General features: G+C 39.4%; 1 protein-coding gene across 5 annotated transcripts in view; it reads left to right on the forward strand.

The window, feature by feature from the left end:
* LARS2 (leucyl-tRNA synthetase 2, mitochondrial) overlaps positions 1–22,563 on the forward strand; it is a 168,364-nt gene that overhangs the window by 21,615 nt on the left and 124,186 nt on the right. For all 5 annotated transcript variants that reach the window (XM_035275054.3, XM_002758269.6, XM_078350650.1 and 2 more), the window contains exons 4-5: positions 6,051–6,142; positions 8,155–8,215. In XM_035275054.3, coding sequence (XP_035130945.2) covers positions 6,051–6,142; positions 8,155–8,215 — 153 coding nt within the window. The remainder of the gene's footprint in view (positions 1–6,050; positions 6,143–8,154; positions 8,216–22,563) is intronic.

Below are 22,563 nucleotides of genomic sequence, written 5' to 3' on the forward strand. Positions count from 1 at the left end.
AAACAATATTCAAGTGAAAATTGTAGCCTAAACAGTGTTTGTTTTAATCATGATTCTTGGCTACCATGGACTAAAAACCCAGCTTAGACCAGCTGAAGCAAAAGGGAGGTGTTGTTTTTACAGATCCAGAGGCTCATAGAATCAAGGGAGATGTAGGAGCTGGGCCCACTGGGGATTGGGACGAGGTCCTTGAAGTATATCAATTTCCTCAGTCTCTCCATTTCTTATTTCTGCTTCTCTCCATGTGCCAGCTTTATTTTCTACAAGCTGAGGGGCAGAGCCATGTGAAGCCCTTATAGCTCTGACCAAGGAGAAAAGAGAGTCTCCTCCTCCAGCATTCGGCCTTACTCTGGACAAGCCTAGGGCTGTCTGGAGAAGGATTCTGGCACTTGCCTCGTTCTGTAGCCGCGGGGTGGGTTTTTAAGATTGGCAGTTTGCACTAGCACTATATCAAGTTGGACGCAGAACAGTTTCCTGGAAGGGGAAGTTGCTGTTTGAGAGGATGAAACATTTTGGGTCTGCCACATTTAGTAAGAGGAAAGGAGACCTCAGGTCTCAACTGGATTGGAATATATCCAGTCAGTTTCTTAAAACTGCATAGAATAGATATTCTCAGGGAATGTTAGAATTTTTACAAAAGACATACATGCACACGTACATATTTTATACAGATGTCCTGATACAATGTTAAATGAAAAAAGGTCATAAAATAATGTGTATAATCATTTCTATTTTCTTTTTTTTTTAAATCTTTTTAACTTAAAAAATTTTTTTTATTTTAGGTTCAGGGGTACACATGCAGGTTATATAGGTAAACTTGTGCCACAGGGTTTACCCAGATTATTTTGTGACTTAGGTACTGAGCCTAGTACCCAATAGTTATTTTTTCTGCTCCTCTCCCTCCTCCCACCCTCCACCCTCAGGTGGGCCGCAGTGTCTGTTGTTCCCCTTTGTGTCCGTGTGTTCTCATCATTTAGCTCCCACTTACAAGTAAGAACATTGTGGTGTTTGTTTTCTGGCTTGAATTAGTTTGCTGAGGATAATGGCCTCCAGCTCCATCCATGTTGTTGCAGAGGACATGATTTTGTTCTTTTTTATGGCTTTATAGTATTCTATGGTGTATATGAACCACATTTTCTTTATCAAGTCTACCATTGGTGGGCATTTAGGTTGAGTCCATGTCTTTGCTATTGGGAATAGTGCTGCAGTGAACATACATGTACATGTGTCCATGTGACAGAACAATTTATAATCCTTTGGGTATATACCCCATAATGGGATTGCTGGTCAAATGGTAATTCTGTTTTCAGCTCTTTGAAGAATCCCTACACCACTTCCCACAATGGTTGAACCAATTTACGCTTGCACCAAGAATGTGTAAGCCATTCCCTTTTCTCTGTAAAGTTTCTTTTTTCATGAAAATAAATAAGCAGGCTCCTGTATATGTGTACATACGTTTGTATATATGTGTTTGAGTGGGGATATAGATGTGGAAGGAAACGAAGGCTGGTGTTACTGGTTATGTCATTGATGAGTAGTGGCCAGGAGATAAAAATCAACTTTGCCTTTATTTATCGTTGTATTGTGCCGTTTCATTTGTTAAATTAAGCTTGTATTATGTTTGTAATTTGAAAAAACATCAACTTAAGTCAAAAGAAAAGCTGCCTGTTCTGACTGACCTCAGGACGGTGGGAATGCAGGAATTGAAATTAGTAGCTTGGGAGCATCTCAGCTTGGAAATCCAAGGTTTCCCAGACTTCCCAGACTCCCAAGACGGGGAAATACAGCCTAGGAAGTGGCAAGCCAGCCTCCCTTGGGGCAGCAGCAAGCTTGAGGGGTCCACAGGACTGCTTGTTCACTAAGCACATACCCCTTCCAGATAGCAGCTGTCTACTGTAGGGCAGAGTCCTTGCCTGGGGCAGTTGGAGGCAGGCCCATCCTTCTAGTGCACACAGATGGCTGCCCTCTGCTGATGGACTGCTCCTGGTCCAATCAGCAGTAGCAAGAACCAGCTGGGCTGCTTTTAATCGAAGCACCTGATGTGAATCATTTAATTATTCAGGAAAGAAGAACTGCTGGGCCTCTTTTACTGAAAAGGGGGGCCAAGTACTTGACTGGCCCTTTGAGCCTGGTTGGTCTGTTTGGTTTGGGTAAGAACATTTTACCTGGAATGCCTGGTACCAACCTTCTGCAGAGGATTGTCAGAAGTAACCCACCCTTAGGAATGTACATGGATGTGTGAGGATACGTGTAAAATTCAGGTATTACTATCTTCCATCCTCTTGTCAGAAAGCAGCTATATTAAATGCGGCCAAAGAGATGGAGGCTGAAATTGTGGCAAGGGAATTGGCAATGTGAGATGCTAAAGATCAAGAAAGCAGACGGCGGCAGCGGCCACAGCAGCAAGTTCTGCTGTTTATTGGGTACCTGTGCTGCATTGGGCACCATGCTAGATGCACCACAGACATCAGGCACATACCATGCTCAATAATTCAAGGTAGTTGCGTTCAGTCACCATTTACAATTGAGACTCAGAATAAGTAAGTCATGTGCCTCAGGCTCCACTGATAGTAAACTGGCAGATTTGGATTTAGGACCTTTGCCCTCAAACCACACAGGCTTCTGGGGAACAAGCCTTTGTTAGCATTTCCTATTCAGTAGCCAAAGGATTAAGAGCAGCTCTATTTTAGAGAGATGGTCTCAGTTCTTTATATGGAATTATTTCATCAGACTACTAAACTTAAAAAGTATTAATGTGCATGGTGGAAGTATGTCTTTAAGGTCAGTGGCTCCAACCACTGGAAGGGGTGTGCCTGTTCTGTTACTGCTGCCTGCTAAGACAGGGGCTTAGGAGAGAACAGATCTGGCCACTGGGATTGCAAGATCCTTCTAGCTTGGGACACTTTGAAGTGTAAGTGCTTATGGGACCTAAGGCAGAGGTAGCCCGTGGGTGGTACTACTGTGCACCTTGGAGAGTCCTTGCGCTGGACATAAAGACGGAAGAAAACTCTGGATGCTCATATGCAGGTGGAAGTGTGGTTTGCTGCAGTCTTCCTGGGGATGCCATTTGGCTGTATATGTCAAACGTCTTAAAATTTTTCATACCCTTTACCCTGTAATTGAACTTCTAGAAATTTTTCTAAAGGAAATGTTAAGTGTATATACAAAGATTTATGCCCAAGAATGTTCATCCTGGCCTTTTTTATAATGGTGAAAAATGGAGCTAACTTATAGGAAAACAGTTAAATACAGCAGGCCATTCAAAGCAGTCACTAGCAGGATGCATTGCTATCATGTACAGTGAAAAAACAGGAGATAAAAAATACATAAATCATATTTCAATTTTTAAATATTGAATAAAATTTACCGCATGTAACCGGTATGTATGGCTGGTCGAATAACAGGTGAGACTTATTTTCTTCTACTTACCAAATTACAGTGAACATGTAATTATGGAAGAAAACAAGACCAATTTCTTTGAAAATGTCCCATTCTGATATATGTGTGTGGTGAGGTGGTGCCAGGACATGCCTCTGAGTATTCGTTGTTATCCTAAGGACATGTGTGTGAGCATAAGCCCAGCTTCTCTGCATGATCAACAAGAAAGTAAGAAGCCAGGGGCAGTGGCTTATGCCTGTAATCATGACACTTTGGGAGGCAGAAGGATAGCTTGCAGCCAGGAGTTCAAGGTTACAGTGAGCTGATCGTGGTGCCACTGAGCTGATCGTGGTGCCACTGCACTCCAGCCTGGGCAACCAAACAAGACCCTGTCTCTTAAAAAAAAAAAAAAAAAAGGTAGCAAAACAAAAACTTACCCCAGGTCGATGGACCATGAACTTGATAGGAAATAAGAGGGTCAACTAGAATGGGCTATTTTCTGTAACAGAAATATCAGAGTCTTCTTTGTCATTCCTTCCCCATAGGCAGGCTTCAGAAAGAAGTGGTGTGTGTGGTTTTTGTGGCTGGATTCAGTTTCAGAGGGTGGTAGGGGACTGAATTTTGGAAACAGGGTGTCTTTCCTGACAAGGGCAGGGAGCCTGGCGAGACTGTCCCCTGATGCCACAGCAGATGTGTCAAACCATTTTTCCTGCTCATTGCATGTAGTTAGTTTGAGAGAACGTGCTAGTGAAGCTGCCAGCTCAGCTCTAACTGGCCACTCACTTGGAGGCGAGAACGCCTTACTGGCCTGCGCTTGCTTGACGTAATTGCCTCCAGGCTGCTCACGCCTGCTGGACCACAGTTGCTTGAACCGTCAAATAAGGGTGGAGCATATATCTCAAAAGCTTCTTTGTGCTTGAAGATTTGTGATTCCTTGTTCTTTGGAGAATGAAAAGATCTTCTAGGAGGTGATTAGAGAGCAGAACTCTTTAGAAATAATAATGCTCGTGGCCAACATTATATGCAGGACGTTACTGTATGGCGTGCATTGTTCTCGGCACTTTTCTTACATTAACTCATTTAATCCTCACAGTGATCTAATGAGATAGTTATGTTATCATCCATTTTACAGATAATGAAAATGGGGAAAGGAGGAGCATTTCTTATACCAAAAGCATAGCTAGTGGTTTGCAATAATTTTAAAATATTGGCTATTTTAGGCCAGACTTGGTGGCTCACTCCTGTAATCCTAGCATTTTGGGAGGCCGAAGGGGTGGATCACTTGAGGCCAGGAGTTTGAGACCAGCCTAGCCAAGATAGCGAAATCTTATCTCTACTAAAAATACAAAAGTGAGCCAGGCGAGGTGGTGTGTGCCTGTAATACCAGCTACTGAGATCATGCCATTGCAGTTCAGCCTAGGCAACAGAGCAAGACTCTGTCCCAAAAATAAAAAATTATATATATATATATGGGTGGGCTATTTTAGAAATTAATATAAATGCTGACTTTTATCCAGTCTCAAAAGTTATTCTCTGGAATACCTTTTCTGCTGTGTTCCTATATATTTTTCTTAGTTTTCATCTATCTGGCTGTTTGCGTAGGGATGGGAGGTTCCCTTCCTTATTGGTAGGGAAGAAAGAGGTGAACTTCAATAGCTGGGCATGGGGGTGCACGCCTGTAATCCCAGCTGTTCGGGAGGCTGAGGTGGGAGAATTGCTTGAATCCAGGAGACACTCCAATCTGGGTGACAGAGTGAGACACTGTCTTGGAGAAAAAGAGAAAGGGATTAACCTCAGGAAGAAATGGGGAGTGGGCTTTTCAGAAGAGTGTTGCCTCAATCAGGGAAGAGAGAGAGAGAAAAGAAAGAAATGTGAAACTCTCGTGTCTGGAGCAAGCTGGAGCAGGGTTCTGAACGATGTTCATTAAAAGGGACTGTGTGCTGGATTCAGACAAGCTGTGAGAAAGGGACAGGCCCGGGCCACGGAGGAGGGTTGAGATGGACTTTCTTAGGTCTGGGTAGAGCTGGGGCTGCTGAGAGCCACCACTGTGGCTGTCTAGCACAAATTATGCATGTCCTCTGCAGTGCTGTCCAGCAGGGCTTTCTGCCATGATTTGAATATCCAATATCTGCACTCTGGGTTCAGTGTCCACCAGTCACATGTGTCTGTTGCACACTGGAAAGGTGGCTGGCTGGTGAGACTGAAGAACTACGTTTTTTATTTTACTTAATTAAGTTTAAATGTAATAGCTATGTGTGGCTAGTAGCTGCCATATTGGACAGCACAGGTCCTTAAATGGAAAATACTGACATGACGTGAGCATTTTGAAAGCCTATACATTTAATTTATACGTATATTTGAAACTGAAAGAAACTCTGTAATTTCAGAAAAACAATTTAGATTCAATACAAAGACCACAGAAAAGAAGAAGAAAATAAGTACTTATGAAAACACCTCCTCAGAGGTAACTCACTGGTGCTTTGGCATATAACTTTCTAAATTGTCTTCCATGTTTATGTCATAGGTAGCCGACTGGCTGTCAGATGCATAGCCTGAAAGCATCCAGCAAAGGATAAGGCATGTTAGCAGGAGAGTGTGCTGAGTTTGGCCTAGAAGAGATTCTGGAGTTCTTAGTGATTTGCCATGGTTGATGTTTCTCTTTTGGGTTGTAGGTCATCAACCCCATGGGGTGGGATGCTTTTGGATTGCCTGCTGAAAATGCTGCGATCGAGAGGAATCTGCATCCAGAAAGCTGGACGCAAAGGTAAGTGTTTTCAGGCATATTCAAACTCTCGCATACAAAAACCTTAAAATTTTTTTTTTAACCTGTGCATAAAAAATAGCACAGCAAACAACACTGCAGCATACCAAGAGATAAGTAGGATTGTATATATTGGCATTTGTCTTTTAACACGTTGTACTCTTATCTAAGAAATATTCAAAGAGGGTTTTGATATTTGTTCACACATTTGAATATTTATTCATGTGTTCATTTTGATGCTTTCTTACTTACAGTTATTTTTCCTTTGAGTATTTACATTCGGTAGGAAAAAGAAGAGGGTTGCATTTGTTAAATTTCTATAATGCTTCTGGTCTTCTTGATTGTAGTTTTACTATTTCTGAATACTACATTATAATTTCCTCTGAAAATTCGGTTTATTTTTTGCCTTCACCATTCAGAAGCAAGAGAAACTTAGGCATTTGATGTAGAAATATATGGGTGAGGTTTTCTTCGAGGCAGAACGCACTCCCAGTCCCACCCAAGCCTCAGCCTTCACTACACATGGGCCAGTGGTGCTCATTCCTCTCCCTCCTGCCAAGGTCCTGAGGGCTTCACCCTAGCACTTGGCAGAATCCTCTGGGCCCACTGTATCAGCTCATTTCACAAAGGCCTGGGGACCCTTCCCCATGTTACCCCTTAGAGACACGGAAGGGCAGGTCCAGGGCCTGTGCCCAGTCTTACCTCTCTGTTCTAGCTTATGCAAGGATATATTGTAAAAACATCTACTGTACTTCTGTTCATACTATGTTATCCAGGTCTCATTTTTTCTTCCTAACTGCTAGTTTCTACTTTTCTAGTAATGTTTAATTCTAGATTAATGGGAGTGATTTTTAAAAATGGAGGAAATGATTCAAATAAAATGGATCAAACATGGTTTATGTTTGATATAAGCTAGACCAGGAGTTGGCAAACTATGGTCTGTGGTCTAAATCTGGCCCTACCGGTTTCTGTCAATCAGGTGTTATTGGAACACAGTCAAATCCATTTGTATTGACCATGTCTGCTTTCGTGAGACACTGGCAGAGCTGAGTACTTGTGATAGAGACTGATTGGCTCACGAAGCTGAAAGCATTCATCATTTGGCCCTTTTAGAGTTTGCCAGCCACTTTATTAGAGAACAGTGTTAAGATGACGGTCCCTGAGCCAGGCTAGCTAGGTGCAAATTCTGCCTTCCCTTCTTGCCAGCAGATCACCTTGAGCAAATTACTTAACTTAGCTCTGTGTTTCAGTTTACTTGTCTGTAAAAGAGGGATAGTCATAGTTCCTATCTCATGTGACTGGATAAAGATTAAGCACTTTGCTGCAGAGTGCTTAGCATAGGGCCTTCGATTAAATAAGCTCTCATTGGCTAATCAGAGATTACACAGAGGACCTTTTCATGGTTTTTCATATTTTTAGTCTGCTAGAAACTAAAAGAGGACGCAGTAGAAATGAATTAGTCCTTTCTCTTTAAAAAAAAGGAAGGAGAAACAGATTTATTTATTTCATGTTATAAGTTGGTTTACCCATTTATCTCCCATTTCTCAATTGTGGATCGTTTTAGGTTTTAGGATTTAGGTTTTGATTAACAAAGCAATATGTGATTTATTTTGGATTCCCACAATTTATACAGTAGGGCTTTTGTTTTCAGCCACTTTTAAACTTATAAATGCTTGGCTTAAATAATATGGCTTAAGTGCTTGCAGAATGTTGACATGTGGGTGGGCCAGCAGTGCACATCTCAGAGGGGTTGCTTATTTGAATAGCTAGGGGAAGGGGCAGTCCTGTAGTTTCTAGTGGATTCTGTGTGTGTCTAAATAATGGGTGTCTTCTAATCTGTTGGTATTTTTTGCTGATTCTTAGTGGTTAATTTTTCTGCCAGGGCAAAGCAGCATTTAAAGCCCATTTGAATAATTTAGATTTTTTTCGGTTTCCCTTTACGTTCTCAAAGTGTAGTTTGTGTATCACTTTAATCCCCCCTCTAAAAACCAAACCTTTTTCCTGTTGTTTCACAGTAATATTAAACACATGAGGAAACAGCTTGATCGACTGGGCCTGTGCTTCAGCTGGGATAGGGTAAGTCAACTCTTTTTCCTGAAAGGTCATCATTTTAAGGAAGGTCCTGATGGCATGGAGCACTCTTCTTCCTCTTTGAGTTGGGGGAAGGTAAGGGTGGGAGGCAGGAAGCAGGAGGGAAGGATTAGCATTCCTCAAAAAAGTATCCTGAGTGGATAATTGTCTTTCAAACAAGTAATTTTCTGTGGGATTAAACTGAGAGTTAAACTTCATCTTTAACTTGAGAGTTGGCTGTGATTTCTCTGTGGCAAAAGCTTTGCACAAGGATTTCTCTAGTTCTCTGCAGTAGTTTGAAAAGGCTATTGGAATCTGTTACAGTGATTAGATATCAACCCATCTGGTCCTTGAGGTGATTAGACATTGACCATTTATTTCCCTTTTGTTCCAAGTTCAGAAGTGAGGCTTATAACAACACATAGTTACTTTGTCACATACAACCTTTTGGTGTTAGATAATTTCAAACTATACATTAAATCAGTGGAAAATTTCAGACCCAGGAGGAGTTCATGGAAAACCACCTGGCCATTTGAAACACTCATGTGTTGCAAACACATTGTGAACTGGGTCCTTCGAAGCTCCAAAGGCCCACCCTTTAGGCATTGAAGAATTGTCTGTTGGATAAGATGGACTGTTGCTTGTCTCCTCCAGGAGGGGCCCCATCCAATGCTACAGTCCCTTTTAACATCCCATTTACTCCACAGAATGATTGGGGTTTTCATTGCTGGGCCTGTCAAGTTTGTATCCTTTTCTTTATGAGAAGCAGGGGAACAAATCCAAATGAGAGTTCTTCATCTCTCCCCCACCAATTTCTTAAATGATTGAAATTTGATGAGTATAGTGAAAAAGCACAAAAGTCAAACATATTTGAAAAAGCCTTGAATTATTATTTCCTTATGCCGAGTCAAGTTGTTGGAGTGCCAGTAGGGAATCACTCATAGAGAATGAAATACAGTCACAGGCAGAGAACTGCATGTTGGCCAGAGCTCTTTCAGGTTGAGAGTGTAGACTGCTCAAGGGCAAAGGTGGACTTAATAACTCTCTAGAATGATAACTAGCCTAGTCCTGCCCAGGAATATCAACTAGAAATGACTTAGAAGTTAGATTGTTTTCCTAATCATCACAGAGGATTCGAAAATACAGAAGAGTTTAAAGAACATAATGTGGCTAATTTAACATTTTGGTATGGTTCCTTGCAGTCTTTTATTCTGGGATTATAAACATTTATGTAATTTACTTTTACAAAATTCAAATCAATATGCATATATTTTTTTGTCTTGAACATTTTTATATCTCAGCTATTTGAAAATGACTTCTTTTATAGCTGAGCAGTTTTTTATTTGATGAATATATCATAATGTATTTAAGCTATCTCTTATTATTATACATTTAGATAGATTCTAGTGATTCTTTATTATAAATGTAAATTCTCAATCCTTGTGCAAATCCAAAGTCCAGAAAGCTCTGAAAACAAAGTTTTTTCATAATTTATTTGACTGTAAAACCTGAACTGAACTGATATTTATCTCACTTTAAATGAATATTTATATATTTTACTGTAGAAATAGTAAAATTACCAAGTAATATCCCAGACCTAGTTAGGTAAATGCACTATTTCCTTTTAATTTCCAAAAAAGTCTTAATTCTGAAGCACATTTGGCTGAAAACATTTCAGATAAGGAATTTTGAACCTCTATTGCAATGATGTAGGTAAATATCACCACTTCTACTACCATTGTCTGATAGTTACTGAACACTTACCATGGACCAAGTACTGAGTAGGTAGGACCTTATTATCTCTTTGGATTCCTAGAGAGCTCTGAAAGGCAGGTACTTTTATTGACGTCATCTTATTGCTGGTCACCTGAGTGGCAAGGCTGGGCTGATCCATTGGCCAAGTTATGAGTGCCATGCTCCTTCCCCACACTTAAAGGCAGAAATCTTAGTGTAGATGATCCTGGACTTACAATGGGGTTATCATAAATTGAATAAGCCCATCCTAAACTGAAACTGTTGTATGTATGTAATACATCTAACCATCACTGCTTCACCTGGCCTACCTTAAATGTGCTCAGGACACTTAGATTAACCTACAGTTGGGCAAAATCATCTGACAACACAGTCCCTTGAAAGTATTGGTTGTTTACCCTCATGATTATGTGGCTAACTGGGAGCCGAGGCTCAGTGCTGCTGCCCAGCATCTCAGGAGTATCATACTGCTTTCTACTGAATGCATCTCTTTTACACCATTGCACCACTGTAAAGTCGAAAAATTGTTAAGACAAACCATCCTAAGTTAGGAACCATCTATACACATATTTTATTATTTTCTTAAAAAATAAATTCTCAGCCAGGTGCGGTGACTCACACCCATAATTCCAGCACTTTGGGAGGCTGAGGCAGGTAGATGACGAGGTCAAAGAGTTGGAGACCATCCTGGTCAACATGGTGAAACCCCATCTCTACTAAAAATACAAAAATTAGCAGGGTGTGGTGGTGCGTACCTGTAGTCCCAGCTATTCGGAAAGCTGAGGCAGGAGAATTGCTTGAACCCAGGAAGCAGAGGTTGCAGTGAACTGAGATGGCACCACTGTACTCCAGCCTGGTTACAGAATGAGACTCTGTCTCAAAAAAAAAAGTTCTCAAAAAAGTCAAAAACAGGTTGGTATTTATTGCCAAATTATCCTCCATAAAGGCTATACAGTTATTTTCAATTGTATTTCCTCAATTAGGAGTGATTGTGAGGCTTTTTTTGTGTGTTTAATGAATGTTTGAATTTGAACAGGGTATATATGTGAATGGTCTAGTCATGTCTTTTCTCATATAGGTAGGAGGTGTTTGTCCTTTTTTTTAATGATTTTTGTTACAAATATTTTTCCTCAGTCTGTCATTTGCCTTGCATTTTGTTTATGTGGGATATTATTAGCATACAGATATGTACTTAGGTCTTCTTTGAGATAGGATATAACACACATTTTCTTCTTGATCTGTTGTGTTTTAATTTTTACACTTAACTGGAGTTATTTTAGTATATGAGATAAGACAGGGAATTACTACTTTTTCTAATTTTTCAAACAATCCTTTCTCTCTGTTGATTTAAAAGGCTAACTTTATCGTAGACCACGTTATTTCATCCTATTATGATACACCAAGTTCTGTTTGTATTCCTTTGATCCATTCATTATTTCGTGACTAAACTATTTTTAGTGACAGTTGCTTTATAATTGCTTTTACTACTTGGCAACAGAAGTGTTCTCTGATTGTCTGATATTAGCAATGCCATCTCCACTTTCCGTTTGTCTTGCTGATATGTTTGTCCGTTTAAAAAAAAGCAACAACAACTTTTAGCCTTTATTTGTTGACTTCTATTGGTACATCGTTTATAGATACAATTAATTTTAAAAATTAAAAGATGGGCAAATATATGGGGGAAGCCTTCTTTGGGCCAATTTGGAGTCTTTGTGTTTAATAGGAAAGTGAAAAGCTATTTGTATTTATTTTTATAACTGCTACTGATTTTCTAATTAAACTTTTAAAAACATAGTTTAGGTGTTCTTTTTTTTTATGATGCATTGCCTTTGGATTTTGTTTTCTTTTATCCATAGAGACTTGAAAGATATCAATTCCGTTATTTGATCTGCTAAAAATAGCTTTAAGAATTTTTCAAAAATATTTTGTATTAATATAAAAAATAAAACAGTATATTTCTTTTGATCATTGTGTAAGATCAGAAAAGTAGTAGATAATTAACATTTTCTAAATCTATTTTCGGGTTTTTTGTTGTTGTTGTTTGTTTTTATCGGGGTATATCCTGAGATTTTAGGCCTAATTTTCTGTTTTGTTGTTTTTTGTTTTTGTTTTTTAGACAGAGTTTCACTCTGTCACCCAGGCTGGAGTGCAGTGGTGTGATCTCAGCTCATTGTAACCTCTGCCTCCCAAGTTCAAGCGATTCCTGTGCCTCAGCCTCCCCAGTAGCTGGATTACAGGCGTACACCACCACACCTGGCTAATTTTTGTGTCGTCGAAGAGACAGGGTTTCACCCATTGTAGTCCAGGCTGGTCTCAAACTCCTAGCCTCAAGTGATCCACTGTGCCTGATTGATTTACTGTTGTATTACAATTTTTCTGATCATGTATCATTCCTTAACCATTATATTTGATATTTGCCTCCAGTTTTACAATCATATTCATAGCAATTATTTAAATTTTAATGCTCTTTAATTTTGGAACTTATCAGAATACCTTTTAAAGGACAACTAACTGTTCATTTAAAATTTTTTCATTTGTGAAAGTTTTTTAAATTTTGTTTTAACTCTTGGTTCGGTGTGATCTTTGCCTGGGTATCAAACGTTACTTTCATAACTGAGAATGACTGCTGCTTTCACCTGCAAACACCTATATCCCAGTAAGCAACTTACTGGGATATAGAATTCTTCATTCATTATCTTTTTTCTTTCTGTAGTAGACCTTTATCTATTGTCTTTTTTTAAAATATAGGCTCATAAGAATTTGCCAGGATAGTACAGAGAGAGCCTGTGTGCTCTTTACCCAGCTTTGCCCAATGATAGCATTTTACATAAGTGTAATATAGTATCAAAACCAGGAAGCTGCCTTCAGTACAATACTATTATTAATAGGTAGAGTGCAAATCTTATTCAGATTTAGATGTAATCATTTGTGTCTATGTGTGTGTGTATAGTAGTATAAATGCTCCTTAACTTACAGTGAGGTTATATCACAATAAACGCGTCGTAAGTTGAAAATATGGAATTGAAAATACATTTAATACACATAACTTAGTGAATATCATAGTTTGGTCTAGCCTACCTTAAATATGTTCAGAACACCTGTATTATTAGCCTACAGTTGGGCAAAATCATCTAACACAAAGCCTGTTTTGTAATAAAGTGTTGAATATGTTATGTAATTTATTGATGTTCTATTGAATGTATATCACTTCCACACTATTATAAAGTCAAAATATAGGTCTGGCCATTGTACGTCAGGGACTGTCGGGAGTAGTGGCAACAGCAGCAGTAGCAGCAGAAGTAGTAGTTGTTCTGTGTGATTTAATTGTATGTATAGATTTATGTAACCACCACCACCTGATCTGTTGTATTTTGATGGAAAAGTCTGAGGCCAGCCAGAATTGTCTCTGTACATATAGTAATCTTTCCATATCTTTTCTTTCTTTTCTTTTCTTTGTTTTTTTTTGGAGATGGAGTCTTGCTCTGTAGCCCAGGCTAGAGTGCAGTGGCATGATCTTGGCTTACTGCAACCTCCGCCTCCTGGGATTCAAGCAATTCTCTTGCCTCAGCCTTCTCAATAGCTGAGATTACAGGTGCCTGCTACCACGCCCAGATGATTTTTGTATTTTTAGTAGAGATGGGGTTTTATCTTGGCCAGGGTGGTCTCGAACTCCTGACCTCATGATTCACCTGCCTTGGCCTCCCAAAGTGCTGGGATTACAGGCGTGAGCCACCGTGCCCGGCTCCATCTCTATTTCTGTGCTTGTTTTTGGATTCTTTTTTTCTCTGCCCTTGCCATTTTTCCGTTTTTCGTCAGAGTGTATCTCAGTGTCAGTCTGTTTTCTTTAATTTTGCCTGGTACTCAGTGACCACTTTTGATTCACAGTTGTAAGTCTTTCACTGTGACAATTTCGTAGGAGCCCTTTCTCAAGAACACTATATCCTTACTTCATTGTCTTCCATTGGCATTACCATCTCTCTCATGATTTTGGTCTCCTTGTTCTGCTCTAGGTTCTGGAAGAACTTTTCATGTTTGCTTTTTATGCCACTGATTTATAGAATCAATGTGGTTTTTGATGGTTTGTAGTACAGATATTAATTTGCATTTTTAGATTTATTATTTTTCCTTATCTCATTCAGTTCCCTTTTTTTTTCTGAATCCTCTTGGCCAGGTGTTCTTTTTTCCTTCTTGTTTTGCTATCTTATTTATCTTCATAGACCTTATATGCTCAGAAAGTTTCCTAAATACTAGGAGATGACCTTGAAGGCTTCTTTTTGTTTCCTGTAATAAATCTTTTTTACAACTTTGGGATGCTGTGTTCTCGTTTGTTTTGGAATCTATTTGTAGCCACCCGTAGATTTTCCCTCATTTTCTGTTTGAGAGGGACTAGTGTATCAATTTGGAGCTTTATCAGCCTGAGGGAGTGGAGTAGAAATTGCCCTCTAAGGCCACTGTTCACTGAATCAAACTCAGAATGTGATTGAATCAAACTCAGAATGTGAAGAGTTTGTGTGTGAATGGCTAGCAGGGACCTCACACTGTTCCCTGCTAGCCATTCACACACAAACTCTTCCACAGCTCTGCAGAGTGTGGTTATCTGCAGATTGTAGAAGAGTTTGCATGTGAATGGACGTGGTCAGCAGCAGAGCTACATCAGAGCCATGCTCTCAGAATTTTGACTGGGACAGGCTTTTGGTGACTTCAGGCCCTTCCAAGTTTTGTTCATCAATGACTCATAGCCTGTATGAGGTAGTGTGGACATTGAGGGGTTCATTGCATTCCCCACCATCAGCACGTATATCTTTGCCTCTATTTCTCTCTTTCTCTCCATCATGTAATTTCATCTGTAAAGAATCTGGTTCATATCAATGAATAGACAATATACAGCAGTATGTAGCTTTTAAGATGAAGGCTCTCGTCTGTCTTGTTTGCTTCTTTCATGTAATCACAATTCCATCATCAAACATAAAACGGTTAATGATAATGCCTTAGAATCACGGAATCTCGGTTCGCAAGTTTCTCTGGTTGTCTTGTAAGTCTTTCTTTTTTTTTTTTTAATACTGTGGGTTTGATTGCCTGCACTTCTGCTGGTCTTTGTTTTAGCCTTCTCCCACCCTCACCTTGTTACAGTAGTTTAGGAACAGTGCTCTCTTTCCGCCCAAAACATATAGACTCCAAATCATTTCTGCCTCAGTTTATTTTAAAAGACAGCACGATCTGTATGATTACAAAGTGAAAAGTATTACTTCAAGGCCCTTACTACCTTGACACCTTATTTACATAGAGGACTGGACCTCTGATAGGAAGGCTTGAACTACAAGAAATAACGCAGCCTCCAGAATAATAGAAAGACATTGTTTTATATCTTAAAAGAATGTAAAGAATAGCTTAAAACAGAAAGAACTTAAGGACAAGTGAATGCATGAAAACACGGTGGTCAAGAGGCTGACGCAGGAGAATTGCCTGAACCCAGGAGGTGGAGGTTGTGGTGAGCCGAGATTGCACCATTGCACTCCAGCCTGGGTAACAAGAGCGAAACTCTGTCTCAAAAAAAAAAAAAAGAAGAAGAAAAAAAAAGAAAACACGGTGGAGAAGACTCCCTTTTCGAGAGCTTGGAGCCGTGGTTGCCTTGACAACGTGTCACAGGCACCCGAAGTGTTTGACTTGCCCAGTCCTCTTTCCAGTGCTCACAGAGGTGAGGCAATTTGTCTGGCAGATCTCTGGCTCTGGATTACTTGTCTCCCTCAGAGTCAGAAAATTAACCTTTTCCTGAAGGTTTTTCCTTTGGTTAGGAGGGGAAAGGCACTGAAATGATTTGGCAGCTTACCTATTTACAAGATGGTTGGTGCTAACACGTAAGGGGTAGTATAGTCCATCACCTTGAGGCCAGGGACCACATCTCATTAATAGATGGTACACTCACAGTTGACCTCATGGGGAGCTGAGCCTCCTCTGTGCTTGCCAGTCTAAAACATGTGAGGTGTGTTTTTCATTGCTTCAGCCAGGACGGTGTTCTGACAGTCTTCAGCCTTAACTAAAGAGGGATGTCTCCTGGGGCTGCCCAGCAAATGTGGCTATTCAAGAAAGTTGTTTATTTTGTCTGCAGCCCCAGCTGGTGGTCATGAGCCCAGTCATGTTGTCCCTATCAAGGATGTACACTCTGGCTAATGGAATAGAATTTCCCAGTGTAATGCTTGTTGAGTGCTTTCAGGAGACAGGGTCTTGGGTCATCTTGGAGACTTCAGTTTTGGTGATGGATCTGTCTATAAACACTTGGTGGGCAGGATCTGTTGCCCCTCTGAGCCTCAGCTTCTTGCCAAGGGAATGCTTCTTGTCATAAGATTAGGTTACTCTTTAAAAGTCATAGAAAATAAGGGTCCAAAATCTCTCTTCATGACTGAATCAGGCCTCTATATCAACCTTATACATCATCCAGGTACAACATTTGATAGAATGGGAGACTACAGTTATGCAGATACAGTGGGTTTTAAGTGCATTGGGAGCGTTATTTAAAAGGTCTTGAAGATGAGATTGTTATTCCATGAAAATAACGAGGATTATTTTTACATATACTTATAGCCATGGTTCTCAAACTTTGGCAAGCATTGGAATCACCAAGAGGGCTTGTTAAAGCACAGATGTCTGGCCCCATCCCATCCTCAGAGTTTCTGAATGAGTAGGTCTGTGATTTTGTTTTTCTGTTTAGCAAAAGCAATCTTAGGAATGACTGTGCTCCCAAACCTTATTAGGTAGGAATCAAAATGCAGGCCCACCGTCAGTTCTTTCTGACATATGTAGAATATGAAAGAACGATAAAAACAAATTTTGGAAAAACTAGGTAATGTTTTGCAAATACAAGACTTACTTTTAATAACTTCCTTTTACTGTGAAATACTAGACATGTATAGATAGACTAGAGCATAAAACATGTATGTGTAACTTAATACATTATCGTAATGTTTAGCTACTACCTAGATTAAGAAACAAAACATCTCCTGCACCCAGAGGCTCAACATGTGTCCTCCTCCAGTCACAACTCTGTCTCTCCTCTCTATAGGTAACCACGATTCTGATATTAATGATCATGACTGCCTTGTTTTCTTCTTTCTTTCTTTTTTTTTTTTTGAGATGGAGTTTTGCTCTTGTTACCCAGGCTGGAGTGTAATGGCGCATTCTTGGCTTTCTGCCACCGCTGCCTCCCACATTCCAGCGATTCTTCTTCCTCGGCCTCCCAGTAGCTGGGCAGGTGCATGCAGCCACGCCCAGCTAATTTTGTAATTTTAGTACAGATGGGATTTTACCATGTTGGCCAGGCTGGTCTCCAACTCCTGACCTCAAGTGATCCACCCACCTCAGCATTCCCGAAGTGCTGGGATTACAGGTGAGCCACTGCGCCCAGCCACTGTCTTGTTTTCAGTGTAGTTTTACCACTACATATGTGTTTGGGTTTTTTGGTTCTTTTTTCAGGTGATTTTTAAATTATGGTAATGGTCACATAACATAAAATATACTATCTTTATTTTTGAGGGTTTAGTTCAATGCTATTAAGTACATTCACATTGTTGTGCACCCGTGACCACTGTTCAGCTCCAGAACTCCTTACCTACATATGTTTTTCAAGGTTATATCAATGGAACAACATAGTATGTGTTCTTTGGTGTCTAGCTTTAACTCAACACTTTTTACCCTCTATATTTTTATCATAACAATAAAAGTTTTTAGACAGAGATTGGAAGACTAGTACAATGAACATTCACATACCTTTCACCTAGATTTAATAATTGTTGCCATATTCACTTTATCCCTTTTTATTTATACATATGTGTGTGTGTGTGTATTTCCCCCGAATTATTTGAGTGTATCTGGCAGACATCATGGCTCTTTATCCCTAAGTACTTTAGTATTCCTGTTTGAGTAAGTAGGAAGTTTTCTTATACAACCACAATACCATTTTGAAAACTAAGAAAATTAACAGTAATTTTATAACATTATTTATAATCCAGTTTATATGTGGATTTCCCACTTGCCCCAAGAATGTGTTTTATCATTGTTTTTACTCTAGATAAGTCCCCTGTATTAGTTTTCTGCTGCTATCATAACAAATGTTCACAAACTTATCATCTTAAAACAACATCAACGTATTATCTGACAGTTTCTGTAGGTCAGAAGTTTGGGTGAGCTTGATAGGGTCTTACCAGGCCAAAGTCAGGGTGTTGGTAGAGCTGTGTTCCTCACTGGATTCTCTGGGGAAAAGTCCACTTCTGAGATCACTGAGGTTGTTGGTTGAGTTCACTTCCTTGGCGACTGTAGGATGGGTCCCTGTTTCCATGCTGGTCGCCAGCCAGGAATTGGTCTTTGCTTCTAGAGGCTGTTTGCATTTCTTCTCAAGCCTTCCACATGGACCCCTCCAGCAAAGCATTCCCTCTCATGCTTCAGATCTCTCCGATTCCAGCCAGAGAAAGATTTCTGCTTTTGCACACCCATGTGATTACATTGAGCCACTTGGGTAATTTAGGATACTCTATTTTAATTACATCTGTAAAATTCCTTTTGCCATTTAACTAACATGTTCACAGGTTTAAGGGGTTAGGGCATGGACATCTTTGAGGTGGTCTGGTCATTCAGCTTACCACATCCTTCTACAATTTTTTTTTTTTCCGAGATAGGGTTTTGTTCTGTCGCCCAGGCTGGAGTGCAGTGGCGAGATCTTGGCTCACTACAACCGCTGCTTCCGGGCTCAAGTGATTCTCCCGCTTTAGCCTCCCAAGTAGCTGGGACTGTAGGCACCTGTCACCACACCCAGCCAATTATTGTACTTTTTGTGGAGATGGGGTTTTTCTGTGTTTTCCAGGCTGGTCTTAAAACTAGTGAGCTCAAGTGATCCACCTGCCTCGGCCATCCAAAGTGCTGGGCTTACAGGTGTGAGCCACTGCACCTGGCCTCAATTTTTGTTCTTTAATGGTTGTTATAGACTGAATGTATCCCTCTAAAATTTGTATGTTGAATCTCTAATTCCCAATGTGGTGATACTAGGATGTAGAGCCTTTGGGAGATAATTAGGTTTAGATGAAGACATGAGGATGAGATCCTTATGATGAGATTAGTGCCCTTAAGAGACCAGAAAGCCCTCCTACAAGTCCCCATCCCTCCCTGTTGTGTAAGGACACAGCAATAAGATAGACTTCTGCAAGTCAGGAAGAGGGTCCTCACCAGGAACTGAATCAGCTAGCCCCGTGGTCTTGCGTTTCCCAACCTTCAGAACCATGAAAAGTAAATGTTTGTTGTTTAATCCACCCAGTCTTCACTGTTTTGTTATAGCAACCCAGGCTGACTAAGATCAATGGTTTGTACCTCCACTTTTTGTTTTCTATATAATTTAACAGACAAATACCTTTAAAAAAATTATTAACCTAAAAGTTATTATTGCAACTTTGGTTGAAACTTCATGTTTTGTTTTCTACATAATCTAAGAGAAGAATGCATTATAAAAAAACAACTATTACTTTATGTTTCTGGACACACAGTGTATAAAGGTATAATTTTGTGCCGTCAGTAACTGAAAAGGTTAGGGATAGAGCTGTCTAGAGGCAGTTCATGTATGTTACTGAAGTTGGGCTGGTGTGAAGTCAAATTAGATTGTTATAACTTTTGAGTGTTAAATATAATCCCCATGGTAACCACAAAGAAAATAGTTATAGAATATATGCAGAAGGAAATGAGAAGTGAATTACAATGTTTTACTACCAAAAAATCAGTTAAATACAAAAGACAGTAATGCAGAAAATGAGTTACAAAAATGCTACAAGGCATGTGGAAAACAAATAGCGAAGTGACCAAAGTCTCTCTCAGTGATTACTTTAAAAATAAGTGGCTCGAGCTCTTCAATCAAGACAAATATTGGGAAAATGTATTAGGAAAAATAATCCATCTATATGCTATCTCCAGCAGGCTCATTTTGGATCCAAAGACACAACTAAGTTGAAAGTAAAAAGCTGAAAAAAAGGTATTTTATGTGGCTCACGCCTGTAATCCCAGCACTTTGGGAGGCCGAGGCGGGAGGATCATGACGTCAAGCGATCAAGACCATCCTGGTCAACATGGTGAAACCCCATCTCTACTAAAGATACAAAAAATTAGCTGGGCATGGTGGCGCATGCCTGTAGTTGCAGCTACTCAGGAGGCTGAGTCAGGGGAATTGCCTGAACCCAGGAGGCGGAGGTTGCGTTGAGCCGAGATCGCGCCATTGCACTCCAGCCTGGGTAACGAGGGAAAACTGTCTAAAAAAAAAAAAGGTACTTTATGCAAATAGTAATCAAAAGAGAACAAGGGTGGCCATAGTGATCAGACAAAACAGACTTTAAATGAGAAAAGTTTACAAAAGACAAAGAACATTATAAATAAAAGGCTCAGTACAATAAGGTATCACTGTTATAAATGTTTATGTACCTAATCATAGGCTGTCAAAATAACTAAATCAAAAATGGACAGAATTGAAGGGAGAAATAGACAGTTCCACAATAATAGTTGAGACTTCATTACCCCACTCTCAATCAATAGAGCATCCAGACAGAAAATAAGTAAGGAAACAGCCCTTGAACAATGCAATAAACAGACTAGGTCTTACAGACATAGAGAACACTCTACACAACAATAGAGTACACATTTTTCTCAAGTGCACATGGGACATTCTCCAGGATAAACCATGTATTAGGCCACAAATTAAGTCTCATTGGATTTTAAAAGCTGTATAAACCATCTTCTCAGACCGCAGTGGTATGAAGTTAGAAATTGGTAACAGAAGGAAAACTGGAAAATTTGCAGATTTGTGTAATTAAACAGCACACTCTTAAACAACAAATGGATTAAAAAAGAAATCACAGGGAAAATTAGAAAATACTTAGAGGGCCGGGTGTGGTGGCTCACGCCTGTAATCCCAGCACTTTGGGAAACCAAGGCAGGCTGATCACGAGGTCAAGAAATCAAGACCATCCTGGCCAACGTGGTGAAACCCCGTCTCTACTAAAAATACAAAAAAAGTAGCTGGGCATGGTGATGTATGCCTGTAGTCCCAGCTACTCGGGAGGCTGAGGCAGGAGAATTGATTGAACCCGGGAGGTGGTGGTTGTGGTGAGCCAAGGTTGCGCCATTGCACTCCAGCCTGGCACCTGGTAATGGAGTGAGACTCTGTCTCAAAAAAAAAAAAAAAAACTTAGAGATGAATGAAAATGAAAACAACTTATAAAGTTTATGGAATACAGCAAAAAACTGCTAAGCGGGACAAAGATGTCAAATAAACAACTTATCTTTACTATGGAACTACAAAGAGAAGCAAACACAAAGACAGCAGAAGAAGGAAATAAATATTAGAGTAAAGATAAGCAAAGTAGACAATAGATCATAGAGAAAATTAATGAAACCGAAAGTTGGTTCTTTGAAAAACTCAACAAAATCGACAGATTTAGGATTGCTGTGTCTTCTTAGTGATTTACCCTTATGTCATTGTGTAATGTTTGTAACTAGAAATTTTCCTTGGTCTGAAGTCTGTTTTATGATATTTTACTATGAAGTGTATATGAAATATATTTTACTTTGAAGTGTGCATGAAGTGTACTTTCTGATATGTTTATATAGCCACCCTTCATCTTACATTAATATAGCTACTCTTTTCTTTTTGATTGATTGTGGCATAGTATGTCTTTTGTCATCTTTTTACTTTCAACCCATTTATATCATTGTATTTGAAGTGGGCTTTTTGTAAATTGAAAATAGTTGTGTCATTTTTAAAATACATTCTTCCAGTCTCTTTTAATTGGCATGTGTAGACCCTTTACATGTGATTATTGATAAAGACTTAAGTCTAGCATTTCTTTGTTTTCTGGTATCTTTTTTTTTGTTTCTCTGTTTTCTTTTTCTGCATTGATAATGTACCACAATCTTCTGGTATGGTCATTTTACCAGTTTAAATAAAACGTAGAAACCTTACTTCCCTTAGCCTGCCTTTACTCGCTCTTTCCCATTTGTAACATAATTGTTTTAAATATTTCCTCTATGTACATGGAAAACCACCATACACAATGTTACAATTTTTGCTTCAACCATCAAATATAACTCAGAAAACTCAAGAGAAAGAAAATCTGTTGTATTTACCCCTATTTTTGCTCCTCTCATTGCTTTTTTATTCTTAACGTTCTAAGCTTCCTTTTATTATTTTTCTTCTCACAGAGAACTTTCTTTAGCCATTCCTTTAGAGTAGACCTGCTTATGACAAATTCCTTTTTTCTTTATCTTAGAATGCCTAATTTCTCCTTCATTTCTGAAGGATATGTTCATGGGATATAGAATTTCGGGTTAACAGTTCTTTTCTTTTAGTACTTGAAAAATGTGCCACTTCTTTCTGGCCTCTGTGGTGTCTAATAAATCTGCTGTCTTTTGAATTGTCTTCCTGTAAGTAATGCATTATTTCTCTCTTTCAAGATTTTTTTTCCTTTGTCTTTAATTTTCAGAAGTTTGATTATGATGTGTTTCGGAGTAGATTTTCTTGGGTTTATCGTGTTTGGCGTTCACTCAGCTTCTTGCATCTGTAGGTTTATGTTGTCAAATCT

This window comes from Callithrix jacchus, chromosome 15, assembly GCF_049354715.1.
Source record: "Callithrix jacchus isolate 240 chromosome 15, calJac240_pri, whole genome shotgun sequence".
NCBI lineage: Eukaryota > Metazoa > Chordata > Mammalia > Primates > Cebidae > Callithrix > Callithrix jacchus.